We start from the raw sequence: 15,821 nt of genomic DNA on the forward strand, positions 1-15,821 counted from the left end.
AAGCTACAAACATGAATCTGACCAAACTGCGGGTGGCTGTGGAAGACAGGAGTGCCTGGCGTGCTCTGGTCCATGGGGTCACGAAGAGTCGGACACAACAACAATGCATCATTGGCCATGTGAATCACCCGTGAATTAATGTAAAAGCTAAACAATGCTGGGGCCAATAAACAACCCTGTCTTACCCCTCTAGTGGTGGTAACAGGGTTGGAGACTAGGCCTTTATTGTCTAGCCTGATTCTCAGAAAGGTGTTTGTATGGAGGCTGATAATCAGATGAAGGAGACGACGATCGATCTTTGTAGCGGCCAGTTTTGACCATAGCTGCTTTCTAGAGATTCGATCAAATGCCTGCTTAAGGTCAATAAAAATCACATGAAGAACCTTTGGGGCTTTGCCGGCATACTTTTCCGCCAGGTGATTCAAGGTTAATATTTGGTCTGTGGTAGATCTTCCAGGGCGAAAACCCGCCTGTTCATCGGCAACAGATAAATTATAAAAGCGTAAAAAGCAAACTACATTTATTTAATTGGAAATCACCATGGCACTAAAATTATGGAATTGGAATATTATTGGGATGAATGAGAAGAAAAAAACGGAATAAAATTGAACAATTTTTTAAAAAGAAAAATCTGGACATTATATGTTTACAAGAGACACACGTCGCAAGGAAACATAGGAAAATTTTGATTAACAAAAGATTAGGAAACGAATTTGTATCTTCAGATAAAGAGAAAAAAAGAGGGGTAGTTCTATATATCAAAAGTAAAATTGAATCACAACAAATCTTCAAAGATGAAGAAGGAAGGATGATTGCAGTACGGATCAAATGGCAGGGCGAAAATTTGATAATTGTCGGGATCTATGCACCTACTGGAAACAAGACAGATTTTTATAAATCTTTAGAAGAAAAATTATTTGAATATATGGACCAGAAAATCATAGTAATGGGAGACATGAATGGAGTGGTCTCATTGGAAATGGACAGACTAAGAGATGGATCAAGCAAAGAAGGAAAATTGCCTAAGACTTTTTTCGCAATGGTAAAGAATTATAATTTGATCGATATTTGGAGACTCAGATATCCATTGGAAAAACAATTCACTTATTTCTCTGAACCGAATCAGTCAATGTCAAGAACAGATCAAATATGGGTGTCGAACGATTTGACTCCAAGAATTCTTCAAATTGAGATCCAACCAAGAATAATTTCAGACCATAATCCAATAAAAATGGAATTGAAAGGATTCGAGGAAAGAACCTTTAGATGGAGAATCAATGATTACCTCTTCGACGATCAAAAAATCATTGAAAAAGCACAAAGGAAACTAACTGAGTATTTTGTGGACAACAGCAATAAAGGAACGAAGATGAGTGTAGTATGGGATGCAAGCAAGGCAGTAATGAGAGGTTTCTTTATCCAACAGAATTCTTTGAAGAATAAGAATAGAGAAAAGGGGAAAAAAGAAATCCTAAAGCAGATTATGGACAATGAACAAAAATTAATTAAAAAACCAAATAATTTAAAAATAAAACAAGAGATTAAGACTTTACAAACACAATTTGCAATTATCATAAATAAAGAAATAGAACTGAATATTAAAAGGTTAAGACAAAAAAACTTTGAATTTGCGAACAAATCTGGTAAATGGCTTGCGTGGCAAACCAAAAAGAGAAAAGAGCAAAATACAATTAATAAAATTATTGCAAACGGAGATAATTTTTTCCCCCTTGATTTCCCCCTCTAAAAACTAGGTGCGTCCTGTGGTCCAGTGCATCCAATAGAGAGAAAAATACGGTAATTAATATTTTGGAGTATCTGACTGCCAGGAATGAGAAACAAGCTATATTAATGTTTGTAGATGCAGAAAAGGCCTTTGACAATATTGCTGGGATTTTATGTTGAAGAACTTGGAATATATGGATGTGGGGATAGAGTTTTTTAATGGGATAAAGGCAATTTATACAGAGCAGAAAGCAAAATTAATTGTTAATAATGTGATTACAGAAGATATCAAAATAACAAAAGGAACTAGACAGGGATGTCCACTCTCACCACTGCTATTTATAATGGTCCTAGAGGTTTTTTTGAGGTCGATGAGACAAAATGAATTAATAAAAGGGGTAACAGTTGGTCAGAATGAATACAAAGTGAAAGCCTTTGCAGATGATCTAGTAATTACGATTGAAGAATCATTAGAAAGTGTAAAAGAAGTATTGGAAGAGATTGAGAAATTTGGAAATGTGACAGGGTTCAGACTAAACAAGAAGAAAACTAAAATAATTGCTAAAAATATGGATCAAAGTATGATAGAAATAATGCAACAAAGAATAGAGATAGAGGTGGTGAAAAAGGTAAAATATTTAGGAATTTGGTTAACTCCTAAAAATATTGATTTGTTTCAGAATAATTATACACCGGTCTGGAATGGAATGAGGAAAGATTTGGAGATGTGGGGAAGATTGAAGTTATCTTTTTGGGGTAGAATCTCTATGGTTCTGGGCACCACAGTTCAAGAAGGACACTGACAAACTGGAACGTGTCCAGAGGAGGGCAACCAAAATGGTCAAAGGCCTGGAAACGATGCCTTATGAGGAACGGCTAAGGGAGCTGAGCATGTTTAGCCTGGAGAAGAGGAGGTTAAGGGGATAGGATAGCCATGTTCAAATAGATAAAAGGATGTCACATAGAGGAGGGAGAAAGGTTGTTTTCTGCTGCTCCAGAGAAGCAGACACGGAGCAATGGATCCAAACTACAAGAAAGAAGATTCCACCTCAACATTAGGAAGAACTTCCTGACAGTAAGAGCTGTTCGACAGTGGAATTTGCTGCCAAGGAGTGTGGTGGAGACTCCTTCTTTGGAGGTCTTTAAGCAGAGGCTTGACAACCATATGTCAGGAGTGCTCTAATGGCGTTTCCTGCTTGGCAGGGGGTTGGACTCGATGGCCCTTGTGGTCTCTTCCAACTCTATGATTCTATGATTCTATGGTTAAATGAGTGTTCTGCCAAAGATGTTATTTTTGTTTCAGACTATCCCCATAATAAAGGGGGTAGTAATTTTTAAAGAGTGGCAAAGAGTGCTCTCAAGGTATATCTGGCAGGGTAAGAAGCCGAGAATTAAATTTAAGTTATTAACGGATGCAAAGGAAAGAGGAGGCTTCGCCCTGCCGGACTTGAAACTATACGACGAAGCAGCATGTCTTTGCTGGTTGAAAGAATGGATAAAATTAGAGAATAAGGAGTTATTAGATTTAGAAGGATTTGACAACAGATTTGGATGGCACACGTATTTATGGTGTGAAAAGAAGAAAATTCATAAAGGTTTCGGGAACCACATATTTCGGAGCTCACTAATAGAAATATGGGATAGGTACAAAAACCTATTAGAACCCAGAGTTCCACACTGGTTGTCTCCATTAGAGGTTATGAGTGTAAAGAAAATAAATATGAGAGGTAACTGGATTACATATGGTCGGTTGATAATCAAAGAAGGAGGAAAATGGAAACTAAAGCCATACGAACAAGTTAGAAAACATGTTTATGACTGGTTGCATTATTTTCAGGTTAATGAAATGTTTAAAAAAGATATCAAAGAAAAGGGTTATGTAGAAAAAGACTCAAAGTTCCAGACATCAGTGATAAATAATGATTCTAAAATTCTGTCAAAAATGTATAAAAAATTGTTGGAATGGAATATGAAAGATGAGGAAGTTAAATCGGTAATGGTACAATGGGCCAAGGATTTTGGTTACAATATACAGTTTGAGGATTGGGAAAAACTGTGGAAGGAGAACTTAAAATTCACTGCTTGTATGGCACTAAAAGAAAATGTTATGAAAATGTTTTACAGATGGGGACTTCCGGTGGAGCGCAATCTCGTCGCAAGCGGGGATTCAGCCGAGAGGAGAGGGGTTAGGGGTGCTACAGGGCGCAGTAGCCCAAAAAATACCTCTGGTGGGAGTCCAGAAGGTCAGGTTCCCGGCGGTACCAGAAGCGATTCGCCCGGCCGTCAGGTAGCTTCATAGAAGCGAAGAGAACGGCGGAGCGGATCAGTGGGTCGAGGGACGCCATTATCTACCTCCGAATAGCGAAGCCCCGAGCTTGCTGAGGAAGCGCTTTGCTCTCAAAACATCGAAACCCGGCACCAAATTTAAAAGCGACATTTCTGGATTAAATAAGGAAGTCCCGGGGAGTAAAGAAGACCTCTCCCAAGTTCAGCCGGCTGCCGAAATCGGCTGAGACGCAGCACCATTGGCAGAGCTACAACAAAGGAAAGTGAGTCGCCCTGGCGGTTAGTGTTTCTTTCCCCCCATAAGTAACTTTTAATGCTACAAAGTAACTTGCCTGAAGTTACAGAAACAGAGGACAATTATTATTTAAAAGGAAGCTTTCTGTATAACTGAGGGACTTTATTTAAGTAAGAAGTGCTTCTTTACTTTCACTTTTGAAAAGAACAAAGGACTATCGAACGGAGGAGAAGCCTTCGACGCCATTACTAACTGTCGAGCGTTCTCTACAACTTAATTAAAGAAGTTAAAAACCATGAACATTATGGATAGTTTATGATTTTTGCATTGGATTTTTGCATTCTTTTTTGGAGTGAACTTAATTATAGCCCTAGAAACTTAGACGGAAAAACTTTTAAAACTACGTCACACTATTAAGCTTGTACCCCCTGGTGGTAGATAAGGAAAATACAGTTTATTTTTCTGTTTTCAGTCACAAATTTTTTTGATAGAAACCTTTTGGAAGAACAATACTACGATAAATCCCCTCCATTTGGGGGAGGGGATTTGGACTGCAGATTGGTTCTCTACCCTGGAGATATTTTTGTCCTACTCTCTGTGTTCCAGGACTGACTTGGTCTCTCTGCTTTTGTCTTCATTTGTTTATTTGGCATTTCAGTACTTGGGATTATATGGAAAAGGGAATTGGGACTGGGCCCCGGAATTTAAAAATAATATAATTTGAACAACCCAAAAAAGTGGATTAGCCTGAGTGGAGGCAAGAAGAGGACGGTTTATTCAAAATGGATTAGCCTGATTGGAGGCAAGAAGAGGACTGATTATTGATGATTAAGAACTAACGCAAATTGAGAACTGAGATATTTTTTGATTTGTTAAATATTTAAGTTGGGAAATTTAAGAAGGAATTATAAAAGGGAGGTTGCTGGGAATATTTAAAAATAAGGAAAAGGGGGCGAAATTGTTCACTAAAAAATGTCTAATCTGGGAAAGAAAGGGATGGCGGGGACACCAACAGAAAGAAAGGGGTCCAAACAGGAAACAGAATTTAAAGCAGAGATTTTAAAAATGTTTGCAGAAATTAAACAGAGTGAAAAAAAATTGGAATCAAAATTAGAGCAAGTGGATAATAAAATTGGAAAAATGGACAAAAAAATGATGAAACAGTAAATGAACTGAAAGGGCAATTGAAGGAGGTGGCTAAAAGAACACAATCGTTGGAAGAGGGAATGAAGAAGACAAGATCAGAGATGAAAGATGTTAAAAAGGAGGAAGAGAAAATGAAAATGGAGATGAGAGAATTAAGTAAAGCACAGGAAGATATGAAGGATTTAATAGCTATGAATGAACTCAGACAGAGGGAAGTGAATTTGAGACTCAGAGCAGTACCGGAGGCACAGGGAGAGAACATCAAAGATAAGTTGATTTCAGAATTAGCACAGTGGTTGGAGATACCAGTTGAAGAAATGGCAAAAACAGTGCAAAGCGCATTCAGAATGCGAGTAAAATCAACAAAAGCAAGGAGATTTACAGGAGACTGCCTGATTACATTTAAAGATAGAGAAATGAGGAATACAATTTTGCAGAAGAATAGAGAGAAGAGATTGAGTATAAATGGGAATTACATAATTATATTTAAAGATGTTCCGATCAAACTACTTAAACGAAGAGATCCGTACAAACCATTGGTACAGACGCTGAAGAAGAACAAGATTGAATTCAGATGGGAGTTCCCGGAAGGGATAGCATTTGCATATAGAGGCAAGAGACACAGACTGACAAGTCCAGAAGAGACTGGGAAATTCTTGAGAAAATATAAGGAATTAAGATCAGAAAAGGAAGAAGATAAAGGAGCTGAGGGAGGAGCATCAGGTGGATCAGAAGAAGAAGAAGAAGAAGAGAAGGGGAAGAAGACAGATGAAGAAGGAGAAGAAGAAGAGGAAGAAGCTAAATTATAAAATTATTTAATAAAAATTATTTAATTTAAAATTCGGAAGATATGGCGTTAAAAATTTTGAATTGGAACATCAACGGGATGAATGATAAAAAAAAGAGAAACAGAATTGAACAATTTTTAAAGAATAAACATTTAGATATAATTTGTTTACAAGAAACACATGGGCAAGAAGACAGAAAAAGATACTGATTAACCAAAGATTGGGGAACGAATTTATATCTTCAGACAAGCAAAAGAAAAGAGGAGTGGTCATCTACATAAACAACAAAATCGAAGCCCAACAAATATTCAAAGATGAAGACGGAAGGATAATTGCGGTTCGAATCAAATGGCAAGGAGAAAATCTAATCATAGTCGGGATCTAAGCACCTAATGGAAATAAGACTGAGTTCTATAAAACTTTGGAAGAAAAACTATTTGAATATATGGATCAGAAAATAATAATAATGGGAGATATGAATGGAGTGGTTTCATTAGAAATGGACAGACTTAGAGATGGAGTAAGCAAAGAAGGGAAACTACCGAAGTCCTTTTTCTCAATGATAAAGAATTTTAATCTGATAGACATTTGGAGACTTAGACACCCATTGGATAAACAGTTTACCTATCATTCGGAATCGAACCAGTCAATGTCAAGGATAGATCAAATTTGGATTTCGACGGAACTCACTCCAAGAACCCAACAAATAGAAATTCAACCGAAGGTGATTTCAGATCATAATCCAATAAAATTTGAATTGAAAGGATACGAGGAAAGAACCTTCGGATGGAGGATGAATGACTATCTATTAGACGATCAGGAAATTGTAGAAAAAGCACAGAAGAAATTGACGGAATATTTTGTAGACAATTGTAATAAAGGCACAAAAATGAATGTAGTTTGGGATGCGAGCAAAGCAGTGATGAGAGGATTCTTCATTCAACAGAATTCAATCAAGAATAAAAACAGGGGGAAAGGGAAAAAAGAAATATTGAAACAAATAATGGACAACGAACAAAAACTAATCAAGCATCCGAACAACCGAAAGGCAAAAGAAAACATCAAAATATTACAAAGTCAATTTGCAATGATAATAAACAAAGAGGTAGAATGGAACATCAAAAGACTGAGACAAAACAACTTCGAACATGCGAACAAATCGGGAAAATGGTTGGCCTGGCAAATTAAAAAAAGGAAAGAACAGAATACAATAAATAAAATTATGGTTGAAAGAGAAGAGATAGTCAATCCGAAAGAAATAAGAAAAGGGTTCCTGGACTATTATAGAGGATTATATAAGAAAAAAGAAAGAAACAATCTGAGAAAAATAGAGAGATATTTAAAAGAGAAAAAGGTGCAGATGATCCCGACTGAGAAAAAAGTTGCTAAATACCCCAATAGAAATTGAGGAGATAAAAGAAGCTATAAAAGATTTGAAAAGGGGAAAAGCTCCTGGGCCAGATGGATTCACCGCAGGATACTATAAAGAAATGAAATTTATTGTGCTGACACCGTTGAAGGAAGTTATGAACAACATCTTAAAAGAAAGAGACATCCCAGAAACTTGGAAAGAAGCATATATTACATTTTTACCAAAACAAGATTCAGATTTAACCCAAGTTAAAAATTATAGACCGATTCCATTGTTGAATACAGATTATAAAATATTTGCAGGAATACTTGCGAAGAGGCTGAAAAGAATACTACAAGATTACATTCATAAGGACCAAGCTGGTTTCCTTCCAGGCAGGCAGATGAAAGACAATATAAGAAATGTAATCAATATTATGGAATATCTGTCTGTCAGGATTGAGAAACAAGCTATGATGATGTTTGTGGATGCAGAAAAGCCATTTGATAATATAGCTTGGGATTTTATGTTGAAAAATTTAGAGCATATGGAAATTGGTGAAGAGTTCTTCAATGGAATCAAGGCAATTTACACGGAGCAGAGAGCTAAGCTTATAATAAACAATGTTATTACAGAAGAACTGAAAATTTCTAAAGGAACAAGACAAGGATGTCCACTTTCGCCATTACTATTTATAACGGTGTTAGAGGTCCTTCTGAATTCAATAAGACAAAATGGAAATATAAAACGGGTAACGATAGGACAAAATGAATATAAAATCAAAGCATTTGCAGATGACCTGGTGGTAACAATAGAAGAACCAACAGTTACGGCTAAAGAAGTTATAGAGGAAATGGATAAGTTTGGAGAAGTGGCAGGCTTTAAGCTAAATAAGAAAAAAACCAAAATGATTGTGAAGAATATGGATCAAAGTGCAATCGAAACAATGCAACAGCAAATTGAAATAGAGGCGGTCAAAAAGGTGAAATATCTAGGAATATGGTTAACTCCAAAGAATATTGATTTGTTTCAGAACAATTATATACCAGTATGGAATGCAATAAGAAAGGACCTGGAAGTGTGGGGAAGAATGAAATTTTCATTTTGGGGAAGAATATCTACAATTAAGATGAACGTATTGCCAAGAATGTTATTTTTGTTCCAGACTATCGCTATAATTAAGGGGATTAGACTCTTTAAAGAATGGTAAAGAGCGATTTCAAGATATATATGGCAGGGCAAAAAGCCGAGAATTCAATTTAAATTATTAACAGATGTAAGAGAAAGAGGAGGCTTTGCCCTGCCTGATCTGAAATTATATTATGAGGCATCATGCCTTTGCTGGTTGAAAGAATGGATAAAATTAGACAATAAGGAACTGTTAGACCTAGGAGGATATGACAATAGAATTGGATGGCATGCGTATTTGTGGAAGGACAAAAAGAAGGTGCACAAAGGTTTTGGGGACCACATCTTCCGAGGTCCACTAATTGAAGTTTGGGATAGGTATAAAAACCTATTGGAACCTAAAGTACCACACTGGTTATCACCACTAGAAGTTATGAGTGTAAAGAAAATCAATATGAGAGGTGATTGGGCAACATATGGCCAATTGTTATTTAAAGAGGGAGGAAAGTGGAAAATGAAACCATATGAACAAGTTAAAAAGTATGTATATGATTGGTTGCATTATTATCAAATAAATGAAATGTTTAGGAAGGATGTCAAAGAATGCGGCTATGCAGACAAAGACTCAATATTCCAGTCAGAGATAGTAAATAAGGAGGTTAAAAATCTGTAAAAAATGTATAATTTGTTATTAGAATGGAATTTAAAAGATGAAGAAGTAAAGTCGGTTATGATACATTGGGCCAGAGATATTGGTTATAATATACAGTTTGAAGATTGGGGAAAACTATGGAAGGAGAACTTAAAATTTACAGCATGTATGGCATTGAAAGAGAATGTGATGAAAATGTTTTATAGGTGATATATCACACCAGTAAAACTAGCAAAAATGTATAAGACCTGTAATAAGTGTTGGAAATGTAAAGAAAAAGATGGTTCATTTTACCATATGTGGTGGGAATGCAAGAGAGTGAAAGGCTTCTGGGAAATGATATACAATGAGTTAAAAAAGATTCTAAAGTATACTTTTACAAAGAAGCCGGAGGTCTTTCTGTTAGGCATTTTAGGAAAGGAGATTAAGAGAAAAGATAGTAAGTTTCCCCAATACGCAGTGACTGCTGCAAGGGTGTTACTGGCACAAAAATGGAAACAACAGGAAATACCGACAATAGAAGATTGGAGATCAAAGTTGTTAGATTATGCTGAATTGGATAAGATGACTGAAAAGATTAGATACCTAAGAGACCAAAAGTTTACAGAAAACTGGGGAAAAATTGTTGAATATCTGGAGAATATAAGTGATGGTCAAATAACGCTAGAAGGTTTTAAAAGAGCACTGTGAATACGTGAGAGACATCGTTAAAAGGAATTAGAGGGGGAAAAGATTTAAATAATGACAATGGTAAAAAAAGGAAATGCGGAAATTAATAATGACTATGAAAGATTTACGGAAAAGCTGAAGGAAGTCCAAAAGGAAAGATTTGGAAAATTGAAATGTGAAAACAATGTATGTTTTGTTTTGTTGTAAATTAATTAAAATTATTTATATATAAAAAAAGAAAATGTTTTACAGATGGTATATCACACCGGTAAAATTAGCAAAAATGTATAAGACGTGTAATAAGTGTTGGAAATGTAAGGAAACAGAAGGAACGTTTTATCACATGTGGTGGGAGTGTAAGAAAATGAAGGGATTTTGGGATATACAATGAAATGAAAAAGATGTTAAAATGTACATTTGCAAAGAAACCAGAGATATTTCTTTTAGGGATTACAGGAAAGGAAATAAGAAGAAAGGACTGTAAACTTTTCCAATATGCAGTTACAGCAGCAAGAATTCTACTGGGCCAGAAATGGAAACAAGAGGAAATACCGACAGTAGAAGAATGGAGACTGAAGCTGACAGACTATGCAGAACTGGACAGACTAACTGGGAAAATCAGATATCTTCGAGACCAAAAGTTCATCGAGGACTGGGGGAAATTTGTTGAATATCTGAAAAGAACGTGTGATGTGCAAACAATGCTAGTGGGGTTCCAAGAAGCACTGTGAAAGTTGAGATATATTGTTTGAAAGAAATAGTATGGGAAGGGAGGGAAGGTTAATGGCAATATAAACAGAAGAAATGCGTAACTGGGAGGCAAATCTGGATGATTGTCAGAGAAGCTGAAGGAAGTCCAAATAGAGTTAACTTTGTGGAAATTCTGATATGATTGTTTATTTGTGTTGGGAAATTAATAAAAATTATTTTTAAAAAACACAGAGAGGCCTGGAGGGTGGCATTTGGCCCCTGGGACTGAGGTCCCCACCCTTGTCTCACATCTAAAAGACCATGTTCCCAAGAGATGCAGATTTGTGGCCACGTGTTACGGGCAACACTTGAAAAGCGGCGGTGTGTGAACCATAATTCCGAAGGCTTCCCTGTAGATGGCAGGAGAAAGCTTCCATCTGCTGCTAATCTTAACAGCTAACTGTCTCTCCTCCTATCCCCCGCCTCCACCTCCGGAAAGTTGGCTGCTGGAGTAGAAATATTCTCTTGCCTCTCTCTGGTCTTCTCTGCCCATCTCTGAGGGAGTTTCAGCTTAACACCTGGCTCATTGGCATACGATTTGTGTAATGGGTAGCAAAATATCTTATACCTCCCCAAGTCAGAACTGGGTTATATTGCCTTTTAAAACAAACACTTACAGAAGTCTCCAAGTCCACAGTTGAGCCTGTCAGACAGAAGTCAGAGTTTTGTGGGCTGATTATGGCTTTGGCTAGAGGGCTTCGGTTCAGAAGAAGGAGGGCCTTGAACATTTGCTCCGTTGTCACCAAAGAACTGACCACCACACACCTGACATTCTTATCAACACCGGACAAATTTCCTTGTGTCTTGACAGACAGGAGACAGGCATCCTGCTCTTTCATCTCTGAGAGAGAGAGAGAGAGAGAGAGAGAGAGAGAGAGAGAGAGAGACAGGGGTACAATTCGGAAACCACAGTGTATGCATTCATTATCATCTAGCATTCAAATCATGATTTGAGAGCTTTTCTAGCATACATATTAACAAACTGTACATTGTTTAGAGTTCTTTGCCTGCTTCCATTTCCCAAAACCGTGGCTTGTAACCCCACTTCAAACAATGGCTTCTGATCTCAATCCATGGCTTCTTGGCTTGCCAGTGGATGATAAACCATGGTTTGTCAACTCAAAACTTCATGCCAAACTATAGTTAAGCTGTCTTAACCACAAAGGTAAAGGTAAAGGTACCCCTGCCCATACGGGCCAGTCTTAACAGACTCTAGGGTTGTGCGCCCATCTCACTCAAAGAGGCCAAGGGCCAGCACTGTCCGAAGACACTTCCGGGTCACGTGGCCAGCGTGACATTGCAGCTCTGGCGAGCCAGAGCCGCACACGGAAACGCTGTTTACCTTCCCGCTAGTAAGCGGTCCCTATTTATCTACTTGCACCCGGGGGTGCTTTCGAACTGCTAGGTTGGCAGGCGCTGGGACCGAACAGCGGGAGCGCACCCCGCCGCGGGGATTCGAACCGCCGACCTTTCGATTGGCAAGCCCTAGGCACTGAGGCTTTAACCCACAGCGCCACCCGCGCTTGCACAAAGCTTGCACAAAGCTTGGTGCAATACCTGGACTGAGCCAGAATTTCATGCTGAAATAGCAGAAATGGGTCCCCCATCCCAAACCAAATAACTTAATGACACCAAGGGTTGGCGAACATAATTGTTTTGTACACTTACTTATTTTTTTTTAAAAAAAAACACCTACCAGTATAAAACCGAGTCACATAGCCCACATGGCGTAATGGACAGCTCTCTGCCTTGCCTTCTTTGCTATAGAAGTTTTGCTTTTCAGACAATATTAAGAACACTAAGTCACATTCCTTTGGGTGCAGCTGTTTCTCTAAATTGCTTCTTGAGATGTTAACTGGAGAAGTAATTTGAACACAGAACAAAAATATGCAAGCATTTAGCCACATACAGATACAACTACGTTGTTACCAAAAGCTCTTAATAAAACAGTAGGCATGTCGAGCACAAGTTGCTACAGCTGAACTTTGAATTCCAGATGTTTTTGGTTACCCGGTCGCACATTCTAATAAATATTCACTCAATTTAGTTGTATGAGCTTTTTCATTGGTGAGACCTGCCGAGGTCCATTTTGGAGAGAGAAAGCATTCTGGGTACTGAGATAAAGCAGGCACACCTTGCCTCAATCCTCGTTTTTTTTCTTTTTAATCAAATAATATTGATTTTTATTCATTATTCATTTAATCATTTGCAGCACCTGGATATCAGTTTGTTTGTGTCACAGATATTGGTTTATTTTATTTCATAAAATTTATACAGCGCTTGTTTGGTTGTTCACAACTTCAAAGCAGTTTACCAAAAGATTAAAACAATAAAATAATTGGTAAAAAAATTATTTAAAACATTTAAAAAAAATCAAATCAAGAAGAAACTGAAAACAGGCTAAAATACACATCAACATTTTGTGTTGGGCAGAAAAGCAAAAAAGATACAGGCAGAATAAAGTATAATAGCCCTTGACTGCTCACCCCAACAGTCTAGTGTTAACACAAGCACTTCTGTTATCTACTACAACCACCATTAAAAACAGGACTGCATTTCTACTTCCCGTTTGTTTATATGCAGTGAAATTCTCACTCACTTGTAAAATCTGCTTCATTTGTGTCTGCATTGAAGTTCAGCAAATTCAACTCAAAAGGCCTTTGCTCTTTTGATTTCTGGTTCTCTAGCCACTCCTGTGCCACCTGCAGGAAAATGGAAGCATAGGCTTAAGAGACTGCTCTTCCACCACATGTGGGCTGCTAAAACCATTGGGCAGGATTCCCTGCTCATAAATGGGGCCCAGAGAGTCTGTGGCTCACCACAGTTAACTTTATTGACTGATTTTCACAGAGAGCAAAAGAAGTTACAGTCTAAGGAAATAATAAAATCCCTGCTTGCAGCAGCCCAACAACTGGTGGCACAAAACTGGAGAAATTTAGCAAACTTGCAACTTTTCTTATGAGGACAAAAGGTATGGACAGTGATATTAATGAAGAAACTTACCAAATACAGTGGTGCCCCGCAAGACGAATGCCTCGCAAGACGGAAAACCCGCTAGACGAAAGGGTTTTCCGTTTTGGAGGTGCTTCGCAAAACGAATTTGCTATGGGCTTGCTTCGCAAGACGAAAATGTCTTGCGAGTTCCTGCGATTTTTTTCGCTCCCCACCCCCTTTTTCTAAGGCACTAAGCTGCTAATAGTCTTTTAGCAGCTAATCCGCTAATCCCTTAAGCCTTTAATAGCCGCTAATAGCGGCTAAACCGCTAATAGCGCTAATCCGCTAATGGAGTTGCTTCGCAAGACGAAAAAACCGCTAGACGAAGAGACTCGCGGAACGGATTCTTTTCGTTTTGTGAGGCACCACTGTATATGAAAGCTCTATATTGAACATAAGACTCCAATCATTTTATGGACATATGATGTTCTGTTATTACTTTCCTGTTTGGGAATCCATCGAATTAGCAGCCTCCATCCACTCATGGACAATTGTGATGCAATGTATTTTGTTAAATACACATGCTCTCGCTTAGTGGGATTGGGAGGGAGGACTGTATTGCTTTAAAAAAATGTCTATTGATGTATTAGCATAATTTTGATGCATACATTTGTAAAACTAAATAAAAACATTCAACACCTGCCCCATCCAAAAAAGCCCCAAATGGGACACTTTTAACCCCGCTCCCCCTTGCCAAAAAACCCTAGAGTCCACTACTACACTAGTGCAACAGTTAGGCTTACAAAAATCCCTTTTGGATGAACGAGACACACCTTTCAAAGGCTGATGTGGGGAATCTGTTTAGGGAAGTTTTTAATGTCTGATGTTTTATTGTATTTTTAATATTTTGTTGGAAGCCGCCCAGAGTGGTGGGGTAATAATAATAATTAATTTAACTTTTGGCCTTCCAGATATTGCTGGACTACAATGCCCATCCATCCATCCCTGGTGCCACTGGCCAGCCATATGCTAGGGCTGATGGCAGTTGTAGTTGAGTAACATCTGGAGGGTCACAAATGTTCCCCCACCTCCTGTCCTAAGACAACATCCACACCCTACATTTTAAAGCACTGTTATACCACTTTAAACAGCCATGGCTCCTTCCCGCATAGGCTGTAATGATCTCAGACAGGCAAGCAAGACTTGATAAGATTTAATGACTCCCTGTCAGTTTTATGCTACATTTATAATAAATTACATCCAGAGTGCAGCTCCCAGCCTGACACTCTTGAAACAAGTTGGTCACTCTAAGTCTCCACCCTTGTCACAGCAAGAAGGATGCCAAAGTCCAGCCTTTCCCCTTTTGCACTTCCGTTGCATTCTAACCTTTTCAGCTCTCAAAAGAAGAACTCCCTGTCCGCTGCCTTTCTGCTGGTTGCTTAGCAACCCTCCCACTGCCGTCCATCTCTCCCCCTCCCCGTTCTCTAGCTGAGTCAGGGAACCCTTGATGAAAGGGGGTTGAGCCCACCTCCACCTGCTCTGTCTGCAATCTTTGGTCTCCAGACTTGGACTCTTCCCCGGCATTCGATTCAGCCATGTCCCTGACATAGGCATCCTGGGAAATGGAGTTTGTCAAGGATGCTGAGAGTTGTTAGGAGAGCCCTTTTCCTTTCACACAGAGCTACAATTTCTAGAGTGGTTTAACAATCAAGCAATAGGAGCCTCTTCTTGCCACCGTTAATGAACTACAGTTCCCAAGATGCTTTGGGGGGAGCCAAGACTGTTTAAAGTGGTACAATACTGATTTAAATGTATGTGCAGGTGTGGCTTAAGTTTAATTGGGGAGGACGAAACTTTCATTTTTAGGAAGGATTCAGCCAGTGGGGGAAATAATTTTTTTTTCTTTATTCCCCCCGCCCACAAAAAACAAACAAACCCCTAGGTGTGTCCTATAGGGCGGTGCGTCCTATGGGGCGAAAAATACGGTATTTGTTTGAAAATATTGGATCTGTATTTTTGTCAAAATATTTTTGAAAAATGTAATTAAAAAAGCAATTTCACAGAAAAAAACAAAACATGGAAAAGAAATAGGTGACCTATAGGGACCTACTGGACCTCACAGAAGAGGGTGTGATGCTTAAGAACAGGCATAGGCAA

General features: G+C 38.3%; 1 protein-coding gene across 1 annotated transcript in view; it reads right to left on the reverse strand.

The window, feature by feature from the left end:
• The window catches only part of LOC310668822 (putative helicase senataxin), a 286,306-nt gene that overhangs the window by 133,041 nt on the left and 137,444 nt on the right, over positions 1–15,821 (reverse strand). The window contains exons 10-12 of the mRNA XM_083422138.1: positions 13,330–13,432; positions 12,427–12,585; positions 11,348–11,571 (exon numbers count right to left, since the gene is read on the reverse strand). Of these exons, the coding sequence (XP_083278264.1) occupies positions 11,348–11,571; positions 12,427–12,585; positions 13,330–13,432 (486 nt within the window). The remainder of the gene's footprint in view (positions 1–11,347; positions 11,572–12,426; positions 12,586–13,329; positions 13,433–15,821) is intronic.

The sequence above is a fragment of the Podarcis tiliguerta genome (assembly GCF_965153285.1).
Source record: "Podarcis tiliguerta genome assembly, chromosome: W".
NCBI lineage: Eukaryota > Metazoa > Chordata > Lepidosauria > Squamata > Lacertidae > Podarcis > Podarcis tiliguerta.